This window comes from Myxocyprinus asiaticus, chromosome 7 (assembly GCF_019703515.2).
Source record: "Myxocyprinus asiaticus isolate MX2 ecotype Aquarium Trade chromosome 7, UBuf_Myxa_2, whole genome shotgun sequence".
In the NCBI taxonomy this organism is placed as follows: domain Eukaryota; kingdom Metazoa; phylum Chordata; class Actinopteri; order Cypriniformes; family Catostomidae; genus Myxocyprinus; species Myxocyprinus asiaticus.
The window spans coordinates 15,378,201-15,401,240 of NC_059350.1; the positions used below are offsets into that span (position 1 = coordinate 15,378,201).

The 23,040-nt window shown below is 41.8% G+C and overlaps 1 protein-coding gene across 3 annotated transcripts; it reads right to left on the reverse strand.

Moving 5' to 3' along the window:
- Positions 1-331: 331 nt before the first annotated feature.
- Positions 332-20,846, reverse strand: LOC127443892 (carboxypeptidase Z-like). 3 transcript variants are annotated; one of them, XM_051702926.1, is made up of 11 exons: positions 20,703-20,846; positions 19,633-19,662; positions 18,533-18,907; positions 17,740-17,955; positions 16,666-16,901; positions 15,602-15,763; positions 8,332-8,493; positions 8,086-8,221; positions 7,518-7,657; positions 4,989-5,088; positions 332-2,861 (listed from the first exon to the last, which is right to left on the reverse strand). In XM_051702926.1, exons 3-11 carry the CDS (start codon positions 18,804-18,806, stop codon positions 2,515-2,517), a joined length of 1,773 nt encoding a protein of 590 aa, XP_051558886.1. In that variant the 5' UTR covers positions 18,807-18,907; positions 19,633-19,662; positions 20,703-20,846; the 3' UTR covers positions 332-2,514. The 3 variants fall into 3 exon arrangements, with proteins under 3 accessions (XP_051558886.1, XP_051558884.1, XP_051558885.1); XM_051702924.1 differs by lacking the exon at positions 20,703-20,846 and adding an exon at positions 20,298-20,548; XM_051702925.1 differs by lacking the exon at positions 20,703-20,846 and adding an exon at positions 20,298-20,548 and having other exon boundaries at positions 333-2,861; positions 16,705-16,901.
- Between the last annotated feature and the right edge of the window lie 2,194 nt (positions 20,847-23,040).

Here is a 23,040-nt window from a genome sequence, read left to right on the forward strand (position 1 = left end):
TAAAAATAAGTTTTTAGGTTTTTACAAAACGTGTTTATATTTATGGAATGTCAAACTTTTGGTCTAGACCTTTTATGTCCAGGTCAAATCTGAACCATGGGTAAATAGTGCTGGTTTTCAATATGTTTTCATAAAGAGTAACACAATAAGAAAGAGCCATATTAAAATATGATGGAAATGCATACTCTGTCAGTTCTCTCTCCTTATCTCTCTCTCTCTCTCTCTACATACACACACACACACACAAACAAAAGTCTGTTGTACCATATTTTATACACTCATTTGAACATGATTTTTGTATAATGTATGAGTTTTTAACCAAGCACAAGCTGATTCAATTCAGCAAATACTCATTTTGAAATATTAGTAACACTAATAATGTTATTGTTTCTTTTACTTTATCAACATCTGCAAAGATTTCACAGCAAAAATACATCTGCTTCATAATATGAAGGCAGCCATTTTAGAAATGATATTACAAGGTCTTCTACTTCCAGAAGAGCACAGAAACCTTCACCAGGAGGCAATAGACATCTAATACATTTCATACAATAGGTTTTTCAGCTTTATGGGGTTGACATTTGCAGATTTCACTCAAGGCAGTCACGTTGGTTAGAAGAAAATCAATCATTCCGAATCATTTTTGTTGCGGTAGGATAGGCTTTTTATCCATACATTGGTTAACATACTGAATGTGTGAGCAGACCATGATACATTTTTATTGTATATATGTGTTAATTATGCACATTAATTATAACATTTTTAAAGCCTAAAATATCCAAAGAGTTCAAAGCTCCATGGGGACTTTGTCCTCCTTAGCCATTTGCACTCTGAAAGTACTGCTATACTCAAATTATTGTTATACACTTTACATTTAATATCGTACTCTTAATTAGGTGTGCAGATTATTGTTCTTCTCTGGAGGTGTAATATTCAGAAATAATGCTGATATAAAATAGCTTTGGAGACTAGAGCCAACTGAAAAACAATATAATACCCCTCCTGTAACACTTGGCGTGTAAATGTAAAACAATAATTCCTCTCCTTCAACACTTGGCTAATATTGTACTTACTCTTTCATCTACAGGAGGATCCAAGTATATGAATTCTTATGTATACATTACTATACTATAGGTCTTTCTAAGATTAATTAAAGTGATTGGGGCATTGGATTAACCTGTGCCACTGGTTCATTTATGGGTCAGTAATAAAGTGGTTTGAAGGCAAATGTATAGTGGTTGTGCTTACAACTATGACTGCTGAGATAGAGCAAAGATCAGTTCAAGGCACTGTGGACAATCATACAGACAAAACTATTACTGTTTGTAATAATATAACAGAAATACTTTGAATATTGTGTTGTGTTGATGGTTATAGTAACTAAATAACCAAAGTATAAGAATGTGAAAAGTCATGAAGTTTATAGTAAATAGTGACTTTACAGGAATTCGCCAAGTTCTAGAGCAGAAATCGTGCAGTTTTGTTCGAACTGTGTGATAGACGAGGTCTTAAAGATTCCAACAGAGCTTTTGTTAGCATGATGTTAAAACTAATAATTTATTTTACATCAACAAAATGTGCTCAAATCAAACCAATAGCATTCTCAGTAGTGGCTTACACTTGTGCTATGTAATCTTACCCTTATAGACATCAGGCACAGCTGGACTTCATTATAAAGACTTTGTTGCCATCTAGTGGCTTAAGAAAGTAGCATCCAAACTGCATTTAACGTTCATGACATGATTTTACATAACAGCCTACTAAATACATGTTTATATAAATAAAAAAACACTGAGTATTATAAAAGAGACTTAACGAAGAACACTTATTTTAAATCTACTGTTAACGAACATGACTATAACAGGGTTTTTAAAATGGTATTTCTTGATTTGCATGACATTTGCTTGCCCCATCGTATATAAATAATTGCGGTAATCCAATTCCAATGCTAACAGAATGAAAAAAAAAACATAAATTGCATAGAATTTGAAAATTTGTTCTTTTATTCATCTTGCACAAGCTAGCGGATGTTCCGCCCTCATGTTTGAAGGGCAATACAAAAAAACTAGTGGCTTATTTAAAATGAACAGCACTTATAACACTTTAATAACAGCCTCAAAAGTAATGTCCTGATTATCTGTGCTAAAACAAAGTCTAAATGTACAAATGTGCCCTGATAAGAACAAACCCCATAAGCCACAGCAATGCTATCATTTATCATCTTACAGCCAACCATTATCTAGCTGCCAAACTTTATCAGAATAAGATGTTTATAGCTACATTTGGGGGTTTGTGAAAGCCACTTTTTCTTTTATAGCAGGATTCTGTAACTATGATGCCAGTCCGATATATAAGACAGTATTTATGGCAATAATACCTTCACAATGCCCTGTGGTAATCTGCACATCTGGTATGTCATATGGAGTAAATGTTACCCTCATAATGGAAATCATCAAGTAGGGATTGGCTGAAAAAAGTGGATCAAGTTGCTCTCCAGTGGTGTCCTGAGGGTCCCTAGTAGTTCCGTAGAAGCCAGGTAGGTGCAGATATGCCTAACTGGCTGAAATAAGCCCACCACCACGGCTTTTCAGTCCTCTCCTCTCCATTCTCTCCAAGCTCCCTCTGGCTGTACTGCTCAAACTGATTAAACGGGTCGAAGCGCTCATAGTTGTCCAGTTCGGGGATGTTGAAGTAGTCAAGAGAGGGTTCTCGTGGGACCTTCTTCAATACAAAGTCTACCCGGCCCAGCTGCGTGTTTCTTGGCAAGTTAATGCGCTTGGTCACTTTAGAGTAGCCAGAGGCAGCTGCGGTCACAATGTGGACACCTGGATTCAACAATCTCCAGTAATCACCATCCTCAGCTATAGAGAAAGACAGCACTCATTAACATTAACAAATGTTCATTTCAAGTTATTTGCAAGGTACACATTACATTTGAAAAAGTCTGTTGGAGGTTTAAATCAGGGACAAATACTAAATGTTTTTCATTTCAGTTAGTTATGAGCAAAAACACGCTCAAAACTCATTTGCCCTTTCCGCATCTAGAATGAAATAAAAGAAAAGTTAATAAAGTTATTTGTTAAATGACAGTACACTGTGCTAAGGGTGGGTGAAATACCAGTTGCAGTGTTGCCAGATCCTGCAAGAAAAACAAGCAACCTGATCTGAAAAAACAAGCCCAAAATACATTTTGCCTCACCAAAGTGAAAATAATCTTATAATACTTATAATAAGAACTTATAATATGCATATTATTGAGTAGCCTATATAAAATAATGTATTTTCAATAAATGTACCCAAAAATAATTTAAATATTTTAAATACACACTCTCATTTCTATAGGGTCTTTAGCTGTAATAAGTAGGGATGTCAGAAAATATCGATATTTATTGATTATTGATCGGCACGTTATTTTATCGATATAATGTTGAGGTATTGACATATCAAAATTAGCCGACAACTAAATTAAAAGCCTAATTTGCGTGCTTTCCAATTAATTCAGCTGGCCTCTGTGTAACAATCTGCCGTAATACAGTTGGGAGACCATAAGAGGGTGATATAACATTTACTGAAGCCAATCAATGTATCACACACACAAACAGGACGAGCTGATGAGGCGCAGCAGATGGCAGTCTTAAGTTCCGAAGGTTTTTGTACTTCTTCAAGAATGAACATAGTGAAGTTGATGAGCCTGCAGGTTAGTGTATGAAACTGGTGTAACTGCGCAAACTAAACGATTAGAAATGGCGACGTTTATTATGCAATTTCTCTGTATGTAGCATTGAATAGGGTTCATTCAAGCTGCCAAACCACAAAATGACATACTTGTAACTCAAAATACATTGTGTAGGCTGTATGAAAGATACATATACACAATACAGCATCCAGCGATGGCTAGAGTAAATAATCTTTGAACTTTGATAATGATTTGGGACCAATTTAATGGAAAACTATGCGAGTTGTGCTCCATGGCACTTCAGAATTTTGACACTGAGCGTTGGCGGTGTGTGCGTACTTTCGTAAAAAATAAGTGTTTTGAATTTTGGAACGCACCATGTCGTCCTCCAGACACGTCCGGTGTCCCTTTAATTTACCCTGCCACTTTCACTTTACCAAAGTTGTGTTGAGAAATATGTTTGAAAAGACAGACCACTGTGCAATGAGCAGCCCTATTTATATCTGAAAAAATCCGGTTATACAGCGATAATCATTGGGAAAATCTTCCAATTATCGATGTGTGAAAAAGGCATAAATCCCAAGCCTAGTAATAAGCCATATGTAACCGAACATTATAACAAAGTAAGGCCTAAATAAAAAAATTAACTGTATGGATAATTACATTTTACTTTCAGGTCTTCTCAGTCAAAATCCAGCAGCATTAAATCTGTATAAATGCATGCATCATATCTAACAAAATTCGGTTAAGACTTTAACTGAACTTGAACTGAGGTGCCTTTTTAAAGTGTCATTCGCAGATCTATTTTCAGATTAATTGCACCTAATTGGATAAGCGGGTAAATACTGTAACATCTGGATAAACCATGCATGCATATGTAGTAATTATATATATACTATATATACTGTATACAGTAGTTGTCACGGAATGCTAAATTCACAACATGCAACTAGGCAAAGAAATGCGTGATGCAGCGGTTTCCTTATCATATTCAACTACAAAGAGAGAAGCCAAAGGAAGTGGTGTATCTGGACATTTCCAGCGATACTGTGTTGTCTTTGGTTTCATGAAAAAAAATTATCTGAATCAAAATAATATTGTTATTAACCGGTTACCAGCTTTTAAAAAGAAAGTTTTCAATACATAACAATTAAAGGGAACATTTTCAGATACATTCTGCAATGTATTATAAGATGGGTGCGCAAAGATAAAATAATGAAAAATGGCTAAGAAAAAATAATGCATTATGACTGTACAACTGCCAAAATAAGAAGAGTATATTTACTAATTAGACCACTTTTAAAATTATTACCTGTAGTGATGTCATGCCGCAATCCCTTAATAGATATTGTGGCTCCTTTAATGCCATTGCCGTGCTCATCCTTCACAATGCCCTTTATGCCTCTGTGGACCTGCAGGACAGGAATATATGAATCACAGCTTGCAGTGATGAAGTTTTCATCTTCCATATGTTACCATTCTTGTCCATTAACTATACTTTGTTCAGATATCAGTAGATATAAACAGATCTTTACTGGCCAATCCGTAGACGTTAAAATAATCGCTATTTCAAAGTATAAAATACATTAAAAATATGCATGTTTACACGATTTTGTTGTGATAAAACCGCTTGCTAACCTTTTCTGTGTAAAGTTATTGCCAGTTTTACAAATTTGTTGTCATGACGATATAACATTGTACACCCTAAAACAACCTTACGATTTAAACAGCATTAGAGCTCTGTTAACAGAATGAATATACAGGTGCATCTCAATAAATTAGAATGTCATGGAAAAGTTCATTTATTTCAGTAATTCAACTCAAATTGTGAAACTCGTGTATTAAATAAATTCAATGCACACAGACTGAAGTAGTTTAAGTCTTTGGTTCTTTTAATTGTGATGATTTTGGCTCACATTTAACAAAAACCCACCAATTCACTATCTCAAAAAATTAGAATATGGTGACATGCCAATCAGCTAATCAACTCAAAACACCTGCAAAGGTTTCCTGAGCCTTCAAAATGGTCTCTCAGTTTGGTTCACTAGGCTACACAATCATGGGGAAGACTGCTGATCTGACAGTTGTCCAGAAGACAATCATTGACACCCTTCACAAGGAGGGTAAGCCACAAACATTCATTGCCAAAGAAGCTGGCTGTTCACAGAGTGCTGTATCCAAGCATGTTAACAGAAAGTTGAGTGGAAGGAAAAAGTGTGGAAGAAAAAGATGCACAACAAACCGAGAGAACCGCAGCCTTATAATTGTCAAGCAAAATCGATTCAAGAATTTGGGTGAACTTCACAAGGAATGGACTGAGGCTGTGGTCAAGGCATCAAGAGCCACCACACACAGACATGTCAAGGAATTTGGCTACAGTTGTCGTATTCCTCTTGTTAAGCCACTCCTGAACCACAGACAACGTCAAAGGCGTCTTACCTGGGCTAAGGAGAAGAAGAACTGGACTGTTGCCCAGTGGTCCAAAGTCCTCTTTTCAGATGAGAGCAAGTTTTGTATTTCATTTGGAAACCAAGGTCCTAGAGTCTGGAGGAAGGGTGGAGAAGCTCATAGCCCAAGTTGCTTGAAGTCCAGTGTTAAGTTTCCACAGTCTGTGATGATTTGGGGTGCAATGTCATCTGCTGGTGTTGGTCCATTGTGTTTTTTGAAAACCAAAGTCACTGCACCCGTTTACCAAGAAATTTTGGAGCACTTCATGCTTCCTTCTGCTGACCAGCTTTTTAAAGATGCTGATTTCATTTTCCAGCAGGATTTGGCACCTGCCCACACTGCCAAAAGCACCAAAAGTTGGTTAAATGACCATGGTGTTGGTGTGCTTGACTGGCCAGCAAACTCACCAGACCTGAACCCCATAGAGAATCTATGGGGTATTGTCAAGAGGAAAATGAGAAACAAGAGACCAAATGAGCTGAAGGCCACTGTCAAAGAAACCTGGGCTTCCATACCACCTCAGCAGTGCCACAAACTGATCACCTCCATGCCACGCCGAATTGAGGCAGTAATTAAAGCAAAAGGAGCCCCTACCAAGTATTGAGTACATATACAGTAAATGAACATACTTTCCAGAAGGCCAACAATTCACTAAAAATGTTTTTTTTTTATTGGTCTTATGATGTATTCTAATTTTTTGAGATAGTGAATTGGTGGGTTTTTGTTAAATGTGAGCCAAAATCATCACAATTAAAAGAACCAAAGACTTAAACTACTTCAGTCTGTGTGCATTGAATTTATTTAATACACGAGTTTCACAATTTGAGTTGAATTACTGAAATAAATGAACTTTTTCACGACATTCTAATTTATTGAGATGCACCTGTAAGTGCTTTTATACAATTATAAGCTTCTCATTTCTGCATTTAAACCCTCCAAAAATTGGCCCCATTCACTTCCATTTTAAGTGCCTCACTGTAACCTCGATTTTATTTGAGTCGAAATTATTTTTTGTAGTAATCAACATTATGACACAAATGCAGCTGATTAAGCTAAACATTTATTGAACTTGTAATATTCCTTTAACAAAATACCATAGTTAGACCGGACGCACAGCCTTTACATCAACAACAAACAATATAGGAAGTGTTTTCTCTTCCCTTTACTAACTTGATAAGCCAATTTATTTTGCTATTTCAACTACACAGTTATATGGTTAGTTGCATTATATTTGCATTAAGCATTGTTTTTCTGCTGCTATCTGTGACCCAATAAGAACAGACCTGCAACCCACCAGTTCAGAACCACTGCTCTAACTGACCTTGAGGAAAAAATCATTAGCTACATGTTAAATATATGCTGAGCTCAATGATCCAATAGAAAAGTGACTCACAGACTCCATGAAGCTGAGCAGTGCCTCCTTATTCCTGAGCCATTCAGGGTAGAGCTCCACCTCAGAAGGGAATTTATCACAGCCCAACTCCACAGTGATCTCATAACAGTTACTGTGCAGGTAGTTAAAGTCTGACATCCCTGACACAATTACAGAGACATATATGGGAAATAGAAAATGAAGGATCATACATGTATGGACAACATATAGACTTCAATATCATATACAAGAGTTGGCAAAATACCATTATGAAAGTTTTCCTGGGTATGTGTCTCTACCTGTCCAGGCAGATGGAAATTTTACTTGACATAAATTGCTTGCTCATATAATAAAACTACAAATATATTTTGGGAGGTCAAAGAATACTAAATCGTAGGAGGAGTATCACAATGGGGTGTGAGTCAAAACACCTTGAAATGTGCCTCTATTTACATCACTTATTTAAATTACCAATGCCATAAACTTTATTTTTTATTTTGTTTGATTGCTAAGTTTAACATTAAATTGAATTAGGCCTCAAAACACAAAGACTACATATCTTCCTCCTTTACTAAGGGAAATATTTTACCTCCAGCAAAGCTATACCACTGTGCTCCATTGGTTATCCCTCCTTTATTGGCAAATGAGGCTCCACATCTCTCTGTGTCATTGTTGGACATAGTGGCATGGGCATCTGCATATATCCTAGCAAGCTGCCTAAAAATCTACACACAAGAAATATTTGTTAGGCAAATATGACAATATCCATAAACTTAGTTGGTGCTTGACATGCAACAAAGGTACATAATTACACTGGGAGCATTTATTATCTCACTTGTTCATCTGGTGTTGGTGAGAACATCTTCTCTTCATCGGGATGTCTTGAGAAGTCAAAAGGATATGAGATGACCAGTTCTCCTCCATGCATACTGGCAGATATAACAAAAGGTATGGATCTTATCCACTTCATTATAGCATAGGTCTCAGGTGCAATCACCTGAAAGAAAATACCCATTGGTGTGAGTTCAGAGAGATGTTAGGAAATTTCTCACTGTTCTCTTAGAAATCATATTTTCTGATTTTTTTTTTTTTTTTTTTTCCACATCAAGTTTCACTGTATGATAATTGTTTTAGAGAGAAAATATTGTTCTTGGCACAAAACATAAGAACTGACTGTAAATAGCGTTGTGTGGTAGTGTTGGACATTTTTGATGAGATTTTGACCCTGTAACATTCAACCCCTAAACATTTTCAATGTAATAGGGTTGGTGGGAAAAATTACTTCTTGAGAGTTAAGCTGTGACCTTTTCAAATGAAATGAGAAAATAATAAAAATTCTCTGGAAAGTTACTATCACAAATGGCACCATTCCTTGAAAATAAAGCACATCCATTCTAGCATGTTAGCACAACTGCACATTAATCAAATTTATTTTTGTAGTTAGTGCTGCGTAGATTACTTCTGTATTGTAAACTGGTACTGATTACCAATTACATAACAAAAAATTTAGTTAGTAATCTATTAGATTACATTTTAAGGTAATATAATCGAAATGCTTTTTGATTACTTTTGGATTACTTCTGACCTAATTCTTGTTTATTTGATGTCATATGCATTTAAGTAGAATAAACTTGTACAATTTTGACAATATTGCTTAAAAGGATTAAAGAAAACGTCATGGTTACTTTCGTAACCTCCGTTCCCTGATGGAGGGAATGAGACGTTGTGTCGATGTAGTGACACTAGGGGTCACACTTGGGAGCCCCAAACACCTCTGATTTTTTTAAAAAAGGCCAATGGGAATTGGCGAGTGGAATTTGCATGCCACTCCCCCGGACATATGAGTATAAAAGGAGCTGGTATGCAACCACTCATTCAGGTTTTGTGCTGAGGAGCCGAGACCAGGTCCCGGCCATTTCAGCGGGTAGTTCAGCACTGTGGCAAGAGGAACACAACATCTTGTTCCCTCCATCAGGGAACGGAGGTTACGGAAGTAACCATGACGTCTCTATCTGTCACTCACTCGACATTGTGTTGATGTAGTGACACTAGGGGTCCCTATACAAAATGCCACAACTACCTGAACTGTGATACGTGAACTGGCGGTGCGTGACGGGCAGACCGCTGTGTGCCTCATAGCCAGCGCACCAGGCCATCACGTAATCTCCCGGTCCTTCAGGAACAAGTCGACTGCCCAACAATAGGGACAGGCTAGCCCAGCCATGGCCTCTTTTCCTCTTTTTTCTCCCCAAAAAGAGTGGAATTTGTTAACCGACTGGGAGCCATAAGTGTCTACGTCGGGGGGTGTCCCTCCCAAGGGGAAGACACCGCGGAGACCACACCCCACCCAAAGGGGGGGGGGGTATTTTGAGTGGAATACGTCACATAGTCTTACCGAGTCTTGTCGAAAGTATGTCATGTGGAGAGGTCCCATGGTAGGTCCTACCCGAAGGGGGAGGAGTTTCTACAAAGCATGGCGGCCGGGGGCAGAGGGGCCTCTGCCCAAAGAAGACGCAGTTTACCGACAGGGAAACGATTTTGCGGATGATATCACATGGGGTCGCCTTCGGGGAACCAGCACATGTGGAGCACCTACCTCAGTACAGGGTCTCATTAGCACACGTACTGGGCCGGCAGCAAGTTTCTCCGCAAACTCAACTGCCAGAGGGCTAAGGAGGAAAGTCATCCAGGGGTCACAGTCTGTGAACACGACTGGGAGTCAAGAGTGCACGTCTTCACTTCAAGGGAGGGGAAAGGCGCTATGCGCAAGCGGTACACCCAGCTGTCGCGAAACTTACCTGCTTGTGCCTGCCAATACACAGGACGAGACCGGCTCAACCCGGAGATTGTTGGGTGCTGCCCAACCCGCTGCTCTGCAGATGTCTGCCAAAGAGGCACCACTGGCCAGAGCCCAGGAGGCCGCCACACTCCTGGTAGAGTGGGCTAGTAACCCCGCAGGGTGTGGCACGGTTTGAGCCTGATATGCCATCGTGATGGCGTCAATGACCCAGTGGGTGATCCTCTGTTTGGAGACAGTGCTTCCTTTCCGCTGTCCACCAAAGCAGACAAAGAGCTGCTCTGGGCTTCTAAAGCTCTGTGTGCGATCCAAATAGATGCATAAAGCTCACACTGGACACAGCAACACCAAGGCTGGGTCTACCTCCTCCTGGGGCAGCGCTTGCAGATTCACCACCTGATCCCTAAAAGGGGTCATGGGAACCTTGGGCACATAGCCCGGTCGGGGTCTCAGTATCACATGAGAGTAACCCGGACCGAACTCCAGGCACGATTCGCTGACAGAGAACGCCTGCAGGTCCCCTACCCTCTTGATGGAAGTGAGCGCAGTCAGGAGGGCAGTCTTCAAAGAGAGTGCCTTAAGCTCAGCTGACTCCAAGGGCTCAAAGGGAGCTCCCCATAGACCCCAAAGAACTACAGAGAGGTCCCACGAGGGGACGAGGCACCGTCTGGAGGGATTCAACCTCCTAGCGCCTCTCAGGAACCTGATGATCAAGTCGTACTTCCCCAAGTACTTAACATCTACTGCATCATGATGAGCCGAAATAGCGGCTACATACACCTTCAAGGTGGAGGGGGACAGCCGCCCCTCCAGGCTCTCCTGCAGGAAGGAAAGCACCAATCCGACTGCGCATCTCTGGGGGTCTTTGCATCAGGAAGAACACTACTTAGTGAAAAGACGCCACTTCAAGGCATACAGACGCCTCGTAGAGGGAGCCCTAGCCTGAGTGATTGTGTCTACCACCGCGGGTGGTAGGCCACTTAGGTCTTCCGCATCCCAACCAAGGGACAGACTTGGAGACATCTTGGGACTCGAGTCTGAAGCCAGTGCTGAAGCGGTCTCATATGCATCAACCCGAGCGGTGTGGCCGCCTCTGAGGATGCCATATGCCCCAGGAGCCTCTGAAAAAGTTTCAGTGGAACCGCTCTCCTCCGTCTGAACGCCTTCAGACAGTTCAGCACCGACTGTGCGCGCTCGTTCGTGAAGTGCACCGTCATCGAGACTGAGTCCAACTCCAAACCAAGAAAAGAGATGCTCTGAACCGGGGAGAGCTTGCTCTTTTCCCAGTTGACCCGAAGCCCCAGTCGGCTGAGGTGCCGGACCACGAGGTCCCTGTGTGCGCACAGCAACTCTCGAGAGTGAGCTAGGATTAGCCAGTCGTCGAGATAGTTGAGGATGCGGATGCCCACTTCCCTTAGCGGGGCAAGGGCTGCCTCTGCGACCTTCATGAAGACGCAAGGGGACAAGGACAGGCCTAAGGGGAGGACCTTGTACTGGTACACCTGGCCTTCGAAGGCAAACCACAGGAAGGGTCTGTGTCGAGGTAGTATGCATCCTTCAGCCGCAAACCAATCTTGATGCCGGACACTCGCTAGAATGCGTTTTTGCATCAGCATCTTGAACAGGAGTCTGTGCAAACCCCGGTTCAGTACTCGCAGGTCCAGGATTGGTCACAACCCACCACCTTTCTTCGGTACGATGAAGTAAGGGCTGTAGAACCCTTTCTTCATCTCAGCTGGAGGGACAGGCTCTATCGCGCCCTTGCGCAGAAGGGTAGTGATCTCCACACGCAAGGTAGCAGCATTCTCGCCCTTCACTGAGATGAAGCGGACGCCGCTGAACCTGGGCGGGCGCCTGGCAAACTGAATCGCGTAGCCGAGTCTGACAGTCCGGGTCAGCCATCGCGACTGGTTGGAAAGCGCGAGCCACGCACCCAAACTCCAGATGAGGGGGACCAAGGGAATGATCAAGCCGGACATACCAGCGGGTGGGGCCTCGTGGCGGGGGCGGAGCTCAAGGTGCCACATCGAGGGGACTCGAGCCCCGTGGCTGTGCTGAGTCCAGGGACATCAAAGAACTTACCTGGCTCCTGCCGCCCACCATAAGATTGGCTGAGGAATCTCGTCCCCGTAGTCCACCGGAAACAATCCCGTGTAGGCGTGTTTGTGCCACAGCTGGTTGCACAGGGGCGGGGGGTATGCCGCTGGAGCACCATACCTGCAAAAATGGGACGGTGGACGGTGGTCGTGACGACGTCCATGCGCACCGGACATGTGACCCAGGAAACAAGAAAACCACTCTTTTGTCGAACTTTTGGGTACCGCAGCTTCTTGGGCATGTGGCAAAAAATGAAACAAATTATTCTCCTCCCGGCCCTCCACCGAGGGATGGAGTGGTCTGTTCACCAGCTCCACAGAAGCGAGTCTCCTCGCCCCTGGGTCGCCCGTCTCAGGGGCGCTTCGAAGCCTTCCTCGGGTACTTAGCGGCCGGCCATGAGACGGGTGCCGTCTGCTTCCTGCGTTGGGCTCAACGCCGGGGCCGTGCCACGGGGGCGGGCTGTGGCAGAGCCGGTGTTGTTGCTGCAGGAGGACGCCCTTGGCGACGAGCAGACGGGGTGCGGGATCTTGAGCCGCGCCGGGGCAGGATGTGTTGTATGGCCTCCTTCTGCTTCTTCTGGGCAAACTGCTGGGCAAAGTCCTCGACGGTGTCACCGAACAGGCCAACCTGGGAGATGGGGGCGTCAAGGCACCGTGCCTTTTCAGCCTCTCGCATCTCAACCAAGTTGAGCCAAAGGGGGCGCTCCTGGACCACCAGGGTGGACATCGCCTGCCCGAGAGACCACGTCATGATCTTCGTCTCCCGGAGAGCGAGGTTGGTCACCGAGCGCAGTTCCTGCATCAATCCCAGGTCAGAACTACCCTTGTGCAGTCCTTTTAGCGTCTTGGCTTGGTGTACTTGCAGGAGAGTCATGGCGTGCAGGGCAGAGGCGGCTTGTCCAGCGGCACCGTAGGCCCTGGTCATCAAGGACGATGTAAACCTACAGGCCACAGACGGGAGCTTCAGGCGCCCGCACCAGGTGGCGGCGCTCTGCGGACACAAGTGCACCGCGAGCGCCTTATCCACCTGGGGGATCACCGAATACCCCCTGGCCGCTCCACCATCGAGGGTAGTGAGAGCAGGGGAGCTGAAAGACCGGGACCGGGCAGTAAAAGGTGCCACCCACGACCTTGTCAGCTCCACATGCACTTCCAGAAAGAAACAAATGGGGCGGGGTGTGGCTGTGGGTGGCACCCAGAGTCCAGGAACCAATCGTCGAGCCGCGAGGGTTCAGGGGAGAGTGGAGGGTTCCACTCTAGCCCGACGCTCGCGGCCGCCCGGGAAAGCATGTCCGTCATTTCCGCGTCAGCCTGAGACTGGGCGACCATTCCCAAAGGAGGAAGCCCAGTCGAAGCCTCTGTGTCCAACTGGATGAGCCCGCTCTCCGATGCTGCACTCGATAACTCATCGTCTTCCCGGTCTCCGAACAAGAGGTTGAACTCGCCCTGAGACGAGCCGGCGGTCTCGTCCGAGCGTCCGACCGGGGCAAGCGAGCGTGCTGAGGAATGGGAGGTCCGTGGGGGGATACCCGGCAGAGGTGGTCCCATTGATGTCCCCAAATCACCCCCAGTGCTAACCGACGCGGCCTCAACCCCGTAGGTAGAAGGACCAGTGCGGGGAACTGTCATTGTCGTTGTTCTCGCAATGAGGACATGATCCATTCACGAATGATGTCTCCACTTGGGCAGCGTCCAGACAGGTAAGACAGCGATCGTGGCCATCAGAAGCAGAGAGATAACGACTGCAACCAGGAATAACACACAAACGGATAGGCATCTTTAAAAAGACGTTCCGTGTGTGCCGCTCTTTTTGTGAATGAAAATATACTCTTTTAGAATATACTGTCTTTTTTCACTCTGCCAAAGCACCCAAGGGCATTCTCTGCACTCCACGGGTGCAGAGGGGGAGAAGCCACTGAAATGCACCGTAAATCCAGCAGTTTTGAGGTGCGTCTTTGGAGGGAAATTCAATTCAGTGCACTGAATACAACCGCTCGGCTCCGAAGAGAAAATCTGAATGAGTGGTTGCATACCAGCTCCTTTTATACCCATATGTCCGGGGGAGTGGCATGCAAATTCCACTCGCCAATTCCCATTGGCCTTTTTTCAAAAAAGCAGAGGTGTTTGGGGCTCCCAAGAGTGACCCCTAGTGTCACTACATCGACACAATGTCGAGTGAGTGACAGATAGGGAACTTAATGGATCAAAATATGAGAATTGATATGATTTTTTGTGTACATGTTTTACTCGCCGTTTGTTTTTGAGTGAAATAAAAAAGGCATTTAAAATGTTCTTGCTCCGGCAATTTGGGCATTTTAAACGCCATCCATGTGTGATAACAGCTCAGACCACTTATATTTGTGAATAATAATAAAACATTTTTAAAAAATTCTAAAAAGTTGTCATGAAAGCAAAAGCACATTCATGTACATTTTTGAAGCCGAGTACAAATACAATTCACGAAACTAAAACTAATCCATCTTCAGTGTAATTATGGTTGTTGGCTAGTATAAGGTCTGAGGGTGCAATTTAGAATTACAAGTTTTAATTATTTAAAAAGAAGACAAAGGGACATTTATCGCAGATCTCCCAAAATATCGCTTTCCAAACTGCATGATTGTGAATCATTTGTGAATCAAACTGTCTTTTGCCCCAAACTGAAATTAAACATAGCGTTTCAGTCCTTGTCCAGCTACAACCTTTTTTTTTTTTGCTTGGACGCCATGCTGTTTTGCCTCGAGGAACTGTGTCGGAACTCAATTATGTACAACACACAAGGCTGTTTCAGCATAACGACCGTGCATAAATGACGAAAACATGCCCATCTTGGTAATTTCTACAGACATTGCATATCTCGTGAGATTGATAGTAAATGTTACAGACGTCCTCAATAACAATTATTTACAGACATATGTCCGTAAAACTACGTCCAAATAGGTCTTAAAAGGGATCAGTATATTATGAACAATTTACTACCTTTGCCTTATTAATATGTAATCATGTAATCCATAAAAGTAACTGTAATATGGTTACTGTAATATGAAGTATTTTAAAATGTAATCTAATCTAACTACAAGTACTTGATTTTTTTGTAATCTGATTATGTAATCCAGATTACATATAATCCGTTACTACCCAACACTCTTTGTAGTCCAACCATATAGTATGTTTGATAACAATGGCTGTAGATGACATACTGTATGCACTCTTACCTTATTTAACCAGTAGGAGTCAGGGATAGGAATGTGGTCACTACGGAAATGTCTGAAGCGACGGCGATTGTAGAAGATGAAGGTGAGGTCAGGGAAGTTGCGGTTCAGATCAATATTCTGGGCATTGGCCCGGCCGCTGGTCCATCCATTGTACTCATGGCCCTAAACGTTACAAATCCAACCAGTCAAGAACACTGTGCAAATCTTTAATGGGGGTTTCAAAGAGAGTCCTTGAAATATTTATATAGGAACATTCCTTTTACTCTATCTTCAAAGACTTAGGAGCATGAATTTCCATGTAAGACATTTGCTACACATCAAACTATGTATCATTTCTTCCAATTGAGGAGTTTGGATGAATCTGAAAGCTGAAATGAGAGCCAGACAGTCTGATAAAATGGGAAGATGAGGGCAAGTCTTCAAGGACAGAAAACAACAGAACCAGGCAAAGATGTCTGTTAGTGTTAAATGAAGGGACCAACATGGTTTTTGTGTCCTATAAACTAAGATTCAATCACAAATTAACTTAATGTTTTAATGTTAGCAAATATAAAATATTTTTCATAGAATTCATTTAAAATGTAATTAATTAATTAATTAAACTGAATGATAATATCACACTAACATGGAGTTGTCTGACTGTATATTCTAAAACATAGAGAAGATTTAAAATAATCTACCATTAGTTAATGTTAAACGAATAAGGTTAATACTTCTACAAGCTAATGTTAATATATTGCTAAGTATTATATGACAAAGACAATGCGGGAATCATCTATTAGAGTGGTTAGTCAAGGCCTCCCTCTACCAGCTGTCCTTTTCAGTTTACAGTGTCACTGGAGGAATATTACAAATTTTTAATTTTCTCCATTAGTTTTTCAATGCTTTTCATTTCAGTGAAAAGTGAAAACTCCACAACAACAAGGGCCCTTGACAACAGCTCCCTCTGAGGCCTGGCCTGCTGTGGAAGACACTCTCTGGTGCAGGGAGTTTTATTTGGTCAGTCAGCTGACAAACAGGCAGGCAGACAGACTGAGCTCAGACATGGACAATGGGATATTTACTTCATGGTAGATGTTTTCAGGGTCGTTCCTATCGGCTACCTCAGAGGCGGCAATCTCATAGCCATCAGGATTCATGGAGGGCAGAATATGGATGCGTGTGGTGTTAATGATGGTCTGAATCCGCTCGTTCCCCAGCATATACTCAGAGCACAGATACTGAACCAGATAGATCAGCAGCTGCCTGCCCAGCACCTCATTTCCATGCATGTTCCCAATAAATTTCATCTCGGGCTCCACTAGAGGGCAGTGAAGAAACAGATAAAGTAAAATAATTAAATCCGTCTGGTAGTAGGAATCAAACATAGGGTTGCCAACTTGAGCACTTTGAGCACTTCAATGCGGGACATGGGTCCCTCAAACCTTTTGCTGTCCAATGTGGGGTCGTACAGGATGTCATTATTTCCAAGTAGGTTTAGCTGCAGGCCGGAGATCTCCAAATGGGAGTGGAATCTCCAAAAGGGGGTTGTGCCAACTCCAAAAGAGGCCATCACTTCCACTCACAGTTAGGGTTAGGGAAAGGGTTAGGTTAGGTTAGGGGCTTCCTATATCTTTCGTGGCGGATTGGAGTTCCCGCCCCTTTTTGGAGCTCTGCCTGCAGCTATGTCCTTCTCGTTATTTAATATTTTCAAAATACGGGACAGTTTGCAACCCTAATAAACAAATACATAGTTTGTGCTGACCACAATGTGTTTATGCAAAACTTAAAATGTCATTGTTTGATTTTAAAGACATTTTTGTTATGTTTTTTGAACTACAAACAATTCTGGTACTGTGTTGGGTCACCACTTTCTGTCCAATGTAATATCTGGGTCCTGAAGGAAAACCAGAACCTTTGGAGAAATGTGGGGCAAAAAAATTAGGGGCATAACAGTTAAAAGGAAGGAGTGTGATATACTGTAGTAACCCATTTCTGCGTCAGCACCACCTGGTACTAAACCTGCCCACTTTTTGTTTCTACTCCATAACCTCAACATATGCCACAACTAAGGTGCAAGAATTAACAACAAAGAAATAATTCACTGTTGATGTACTTCTACTGTAAAAACACAGTGTCGAAAAGCACCTGGTACTCACATAGGTCATGTTGTCCAGGGTTAGTGGAGAATTCAATAACCAGTAAGTCTTTGCCCTCCACACTGCGTCCAATGCTGTATGTGCGTGAGATATGGGGGCATTTAGCTGCTGTCTTCTTCAGAATACTGAACATCTGAGAGTTTGAGTGGTAAGTGAACTGGAGGACAGTGGAAAGTCCACCATCAGATATGTTGGCCAAGGCCACCTCCTGCTTTTCTGTGGCGATAGAAAATAAAAAATGAGGAAAATTATAGTTACATAAAGAAGCTATACATTTCAAATATGCCAAATACCTGATATATATGATATATTATACAGTATATAACCTAAATATTAAAAAAACTTTTAAAAAAAAACTTTGCTTGTCTGTCTCTTTCTTCTGTGCTAACTTCTACACTACTCCAGCTACTCGAGAACTTGGCAGTGTGATACTGCAGATACTGTTGACTTTTTTATGACAAATTGCTTGCTATGTTCCTCATTTGAATAAAAGCACCTGCTAAATGACTAAATGTAAATATATAAAGCTAGTAAAACTGTTAGTTTACTTATATTTATGGTTAAAAGTGCAATTTAGCCATATTGGCTTATGCCTATAATTAAAGGCTGTTTAATTTTTATTTCTTAAAGTGAAATTTGTAGAAGAATAAGACATACACATCTGGGATGGCATGAGGGTGAGTAAATGATGAGAGAATTTTCATTTTTGGTTGAACTAACGAACTAAAGTTTAACAATTGATTTTCATTGAATTGGGATTCTAATTTTACTTTCATTCCTTCACAACTCTTACCTCTCAGCTCTGACAATGGGTCATAACAACCCTCCTCCTCACCAACAAAGAATCGGTCACAGTCCAAAAAGTATGGCCATGCCATTTCGATGGCTTCAAAGGCATGAACACAGCTCTTTTTCACCATCTCACACGAGCTTCGGCATGGCTTCATAAGTCTGTCATCTTGACAACGGGGAGCCAACACTGAGCAGCCCAACAGACGGATGTCTGGAGAACACTCCCCATTCAGCAGCCCATGGATCACACTCAAGAGTAGGTACTCTGCACCCATCTCTAAATCCTGCCGTGTACGGTGGCCCACAATGTTGGGGAATGTGGTGTAGCTGTAGGGCACGTCCTGGCAGTAGCCGAGCACCAGGTCTTTACACTCCACTAGGGATGGAAAAAGACAGGATTTGGATTTAGGATCAGTTTGGGATTGGTTTATGAACTGTACGGTATGGATGAAAAATTTGTTGTCAGACACTGTAGATATCATGGATTATTCTATTTGAAATCTGCTCACAGTAAATTAAATGGAATGTCATCTGTAGTGGAATGTTTTAAATACTTTAATTTTAAAAGGGAGGACATCATGAATCAAATATTTGAAATATTTTAAAGATTAAAGAGGGAAATTCATGACTGCTTCACCTCACAGCCTATTAGAGGCAGTTTAATAACAAATACTTTTTAACAATGACAGTGTGTGGCACCCATCATGACACGGCCATCCCATTTGACATAACAGATACATTTGTATTATGGATTTCTATGTAACAGTAAGTTATTAAATCCTTGACCCTAAATCACCCTGAGGCCTTTGGCAATATATCACTTCTTTCTCTCTGTCTCTCACACACTCCCTTTACGTAGACAAGTTCCATCTTGCAATGGTGTACTGGTATTTGGAGTACCTTTCTCCCCCATACCTTACAGACTAGAGTTGTGTAGCACTAGAAATGTTTGAAACGTTTTAAGTTTAGAAAAACTAACCAATATGAAATGACAGTTATGTGGTACATTGAACTATACTGGTACACACACACACACACACACACACACACACACACACACAACCTGACTCAGCATGCACAATAGAGAAAAACCATCCTTACCTCTCTTTTCTGCAGGTGTTCTGCATCTTCCTGAAAAACAATTATTTACAGAGGATGGTAAGCAAGTGGAGTCGCAAAGGTCACTGAAGGCTAGATGGCAGTAGAGTACTCAGTATGGAAAGAAATGCATTATTCTGCATGGATATTTCATGACAATTTCAAGTCATCACACACTTGGACTAACTGCTGCGTGCATAGCCTATTGTTAATTTAATTTTTTTATTTTTACCTCCTTATTTTTTAGCATTTATATTCTGTAGAGTTTGAAACTTTTTTACGCAAAAAAGCATAAAAAGAGATATAAAAATGATAGTTGAAAAAAAAAAAAAAAGATCCCCAGCATTTAAAATCGATATGAAGGATGTCAACACTTAATGATTTACCATGATTTTCCATGACTTTCCATGATTACTTGATAAGGTTTTTAAAATCATAGAATGCATCCACTAAATAAATTTCACTTTCAACATTTTCATAACTTTTCCTTGGGGATCCATTTCCATGACTTTTCCAGTCCTACACAATTAAAACAATATATAATATTTTCAGTTTTCTATTATTGTGGGAACCATTTGCATTTAGGCTATTATCCCTATAAACGTCGAGGGTTCTTTCAAGTTAAGCATTCAAGTACGTGCAACGCTCTTATTGAATGTTTACATTACCTATTGCTATTTCCGCCGGTGCACATTGTCGTTGGGCGCTCATGCATGTCGCTAGAGCGCTCAAAAGTATGAAAACTGTTAGCATTTTGTTGTCCATAAACAGAATGATGTGGCAGTCGCTACGACGTGCAAAGCTGATCATCTTCCGAAAAGTCCCGCTACCCCCATCGCTTAGGAGAGATTCTGCCCTGAACACCGCTGCCAAATGCTCAAATTACAGCTAAACTTTTCCCGCGGTAGGCGGCCGCTCTGCTGTCTGGGATTCACTGTAATTACAGTCCATAGAAAGCCTTAATTCAGAACCCTTCAAATGGCCCTTTTTGTGGTTTCGACAAAATAATTCAGGTAGACTATTTAAAGAGATAGTTCACCCAAACAATGAAATTTCTCTCTTAATTTACTCACCCTCATACCATCCCAGATGTATGACTTTCTTCTGCTGAACAAAAACGAAGATTTTTAGGAATATATCTCAGCTCTGTGGGTCCATACAGTGCAAGTGAATGGTGGCCATGAACTTTGAAGGTCCAAAAAGCAAGTAAAGGCAGCATTAAAGTAATCCATTTGACTGAAGTGGCAGGGGCGTTTCCAGTTGGGGGGCATGGGGTGGCCCTGTTGTGGAGTCAAAATATGTGAAAGGAATTAAAGGAAGACAATCACAAACATCAGTGAAAGAGAGAATATTTGTTTTATTCAACTGGGCTGCTACACACCGTTGGTTTAAATCGGAATGGAAAGCAGTGTCAGGAAATGATAGTTATTCGACTGGACTCGACATAATGCATCGGGAGCTGAGGAGACGTTACGTTCAAACGCTGGATTTAAAACAAATGGCGGAGAACCGCGGGGCGGAAAGCTGTTTTCAACAGTGAGTGCGGTATACACAAAGAACATTGCTCATTGTGCTTAAATGCCGTTTGTTTAATCGAACTTGAGTGGATTATTTTCACGGTTGTTGTTGTCACGTCATATATTCTGGTCACGGGATCATGTGTTCACTCCCGTATGTTAGTATGTCCGAATTCTATTCATACTGCCTCTCGCATACCTAAAGAGCGTACTGTTTTACTGGCCGAGAAGTGCGTTTCTCATCAAATACAGTACATACTGTGACAGTACACGGTTTCGGATATAGAGAATGTTCACCCGTTCTCTGCCCACAGTGATTTTCTTCCCAACCGCTCATATTCCATCAACCCCGCATTTGTTTTCCACATAGGGCAAAAGCCATACAAATAGACAACAAGTGTACACGAAAACATATTTTTTTGTATTATTGCTATTATCAGATGACGCGTGACATGATGCCCATCTGACTTGCCTGAGGTTGGTTTCTTAACGCTAAATTGACCATTTGTCCGAGTTACACATCCTTTCTGACCGCCTGCTCCCATTCCATCGCGTCCACATCTCATGGAATCACTATCCACTCCCACCTTCAACGCGGAAATGTAATCAAGCACCACAAGAAATAACCTGCGGGAGCTCTGCAGGAATGCACCTCTATGTCCCGTCACCAGTGCTTGAAGTGAACAAGGCAGTACTCTCTTCAATCCCAACTAGACAAAAACTGTAATGCTGTAATCTTCTGCATATTTCATCATCTTATTCTAGCCAAGAACCGTTCATTCATTCAGATATGAAATGTCTGACTACTTTCCCATGTTATGTTTGGGGTGTGTATAACATCGATGTGTGCATCATAAGTATTTTCTTTCAAACATGCGTGGATATCTAGTTTACTTAAAAATATCTGCCTCAAAGTTTTTAAAAATCTTTAAAAAAGATACAGTCACATTTCCACGAAACTTGTAATCTTTAGGTTCTTTATCATAATCATGTGTTGGAGTTAAAATTAAATTAATACACCAATCAATTTTTTTTAATTAGCAGAAATTGGGGCCTAGGTAGCTCAGCGAGTATTGACACTGACTACCAACTCTGGAGTCGCGAGTTCGAATCCAGGGTGCGCTGAGTGACTCCAGCCAGGTGTACTAAGCAACCAAATTGGCCCGATTGCTAGGGAGGGTAGAGTCACATGGGGTAACCTCCTTGTAGTCGCGATTAGTGGTTCTCGCTCTCAATGGGGTACGTGGTAAGTTGTGCGTGGATCGCAGAGAGTAGCATGAGCCTCCACATGCTGTGAGTCTCCACGTGTCATGCACAGCGAGCCATGTGACAAGATGCATGGGCTGACTATCTCAGAAGTGGAGGCAACTGAGACTTGTCCTCCGCCACCCAGATTGAGGTGAGTAACCGCGCCACCACGAGGACCTCGTAAACAGTGGAAATTGGGCGTGCAATATTGGGGAGGAAAAGGGATAAAATAAAAATAAATAAAAATAAATTAGCAGAAATTTAGTCTTCTTATAGCCTATATTCATTTCCTTTCATAATGTAATGCATTCAGTCCTAATTCAAAGTATGTCTCTTAAGAAAAGATGCTAAATTATTATTATTATTATTATTTTATTTTTGGAGATCAGGAAAACCATTTTAATATCAAATTAATAAGTTGTTTTTAAAGCATTGTTTAATTAAATAATCAAATTACTTTTGGCAGTCCAAATATATGGCTAAATTGAATAGCCTACACAAAACTGAAATCCATGCTCATTCTTTATGTGTAGGCCTATGATAAGTGTAAGAAATATCTTCAATATATTCTTTATTTACTCAAAACAATAGCTTACTTGATGGTATTACATCACGCCATGGTAGCATCATCTCTCCAACTCCAAAA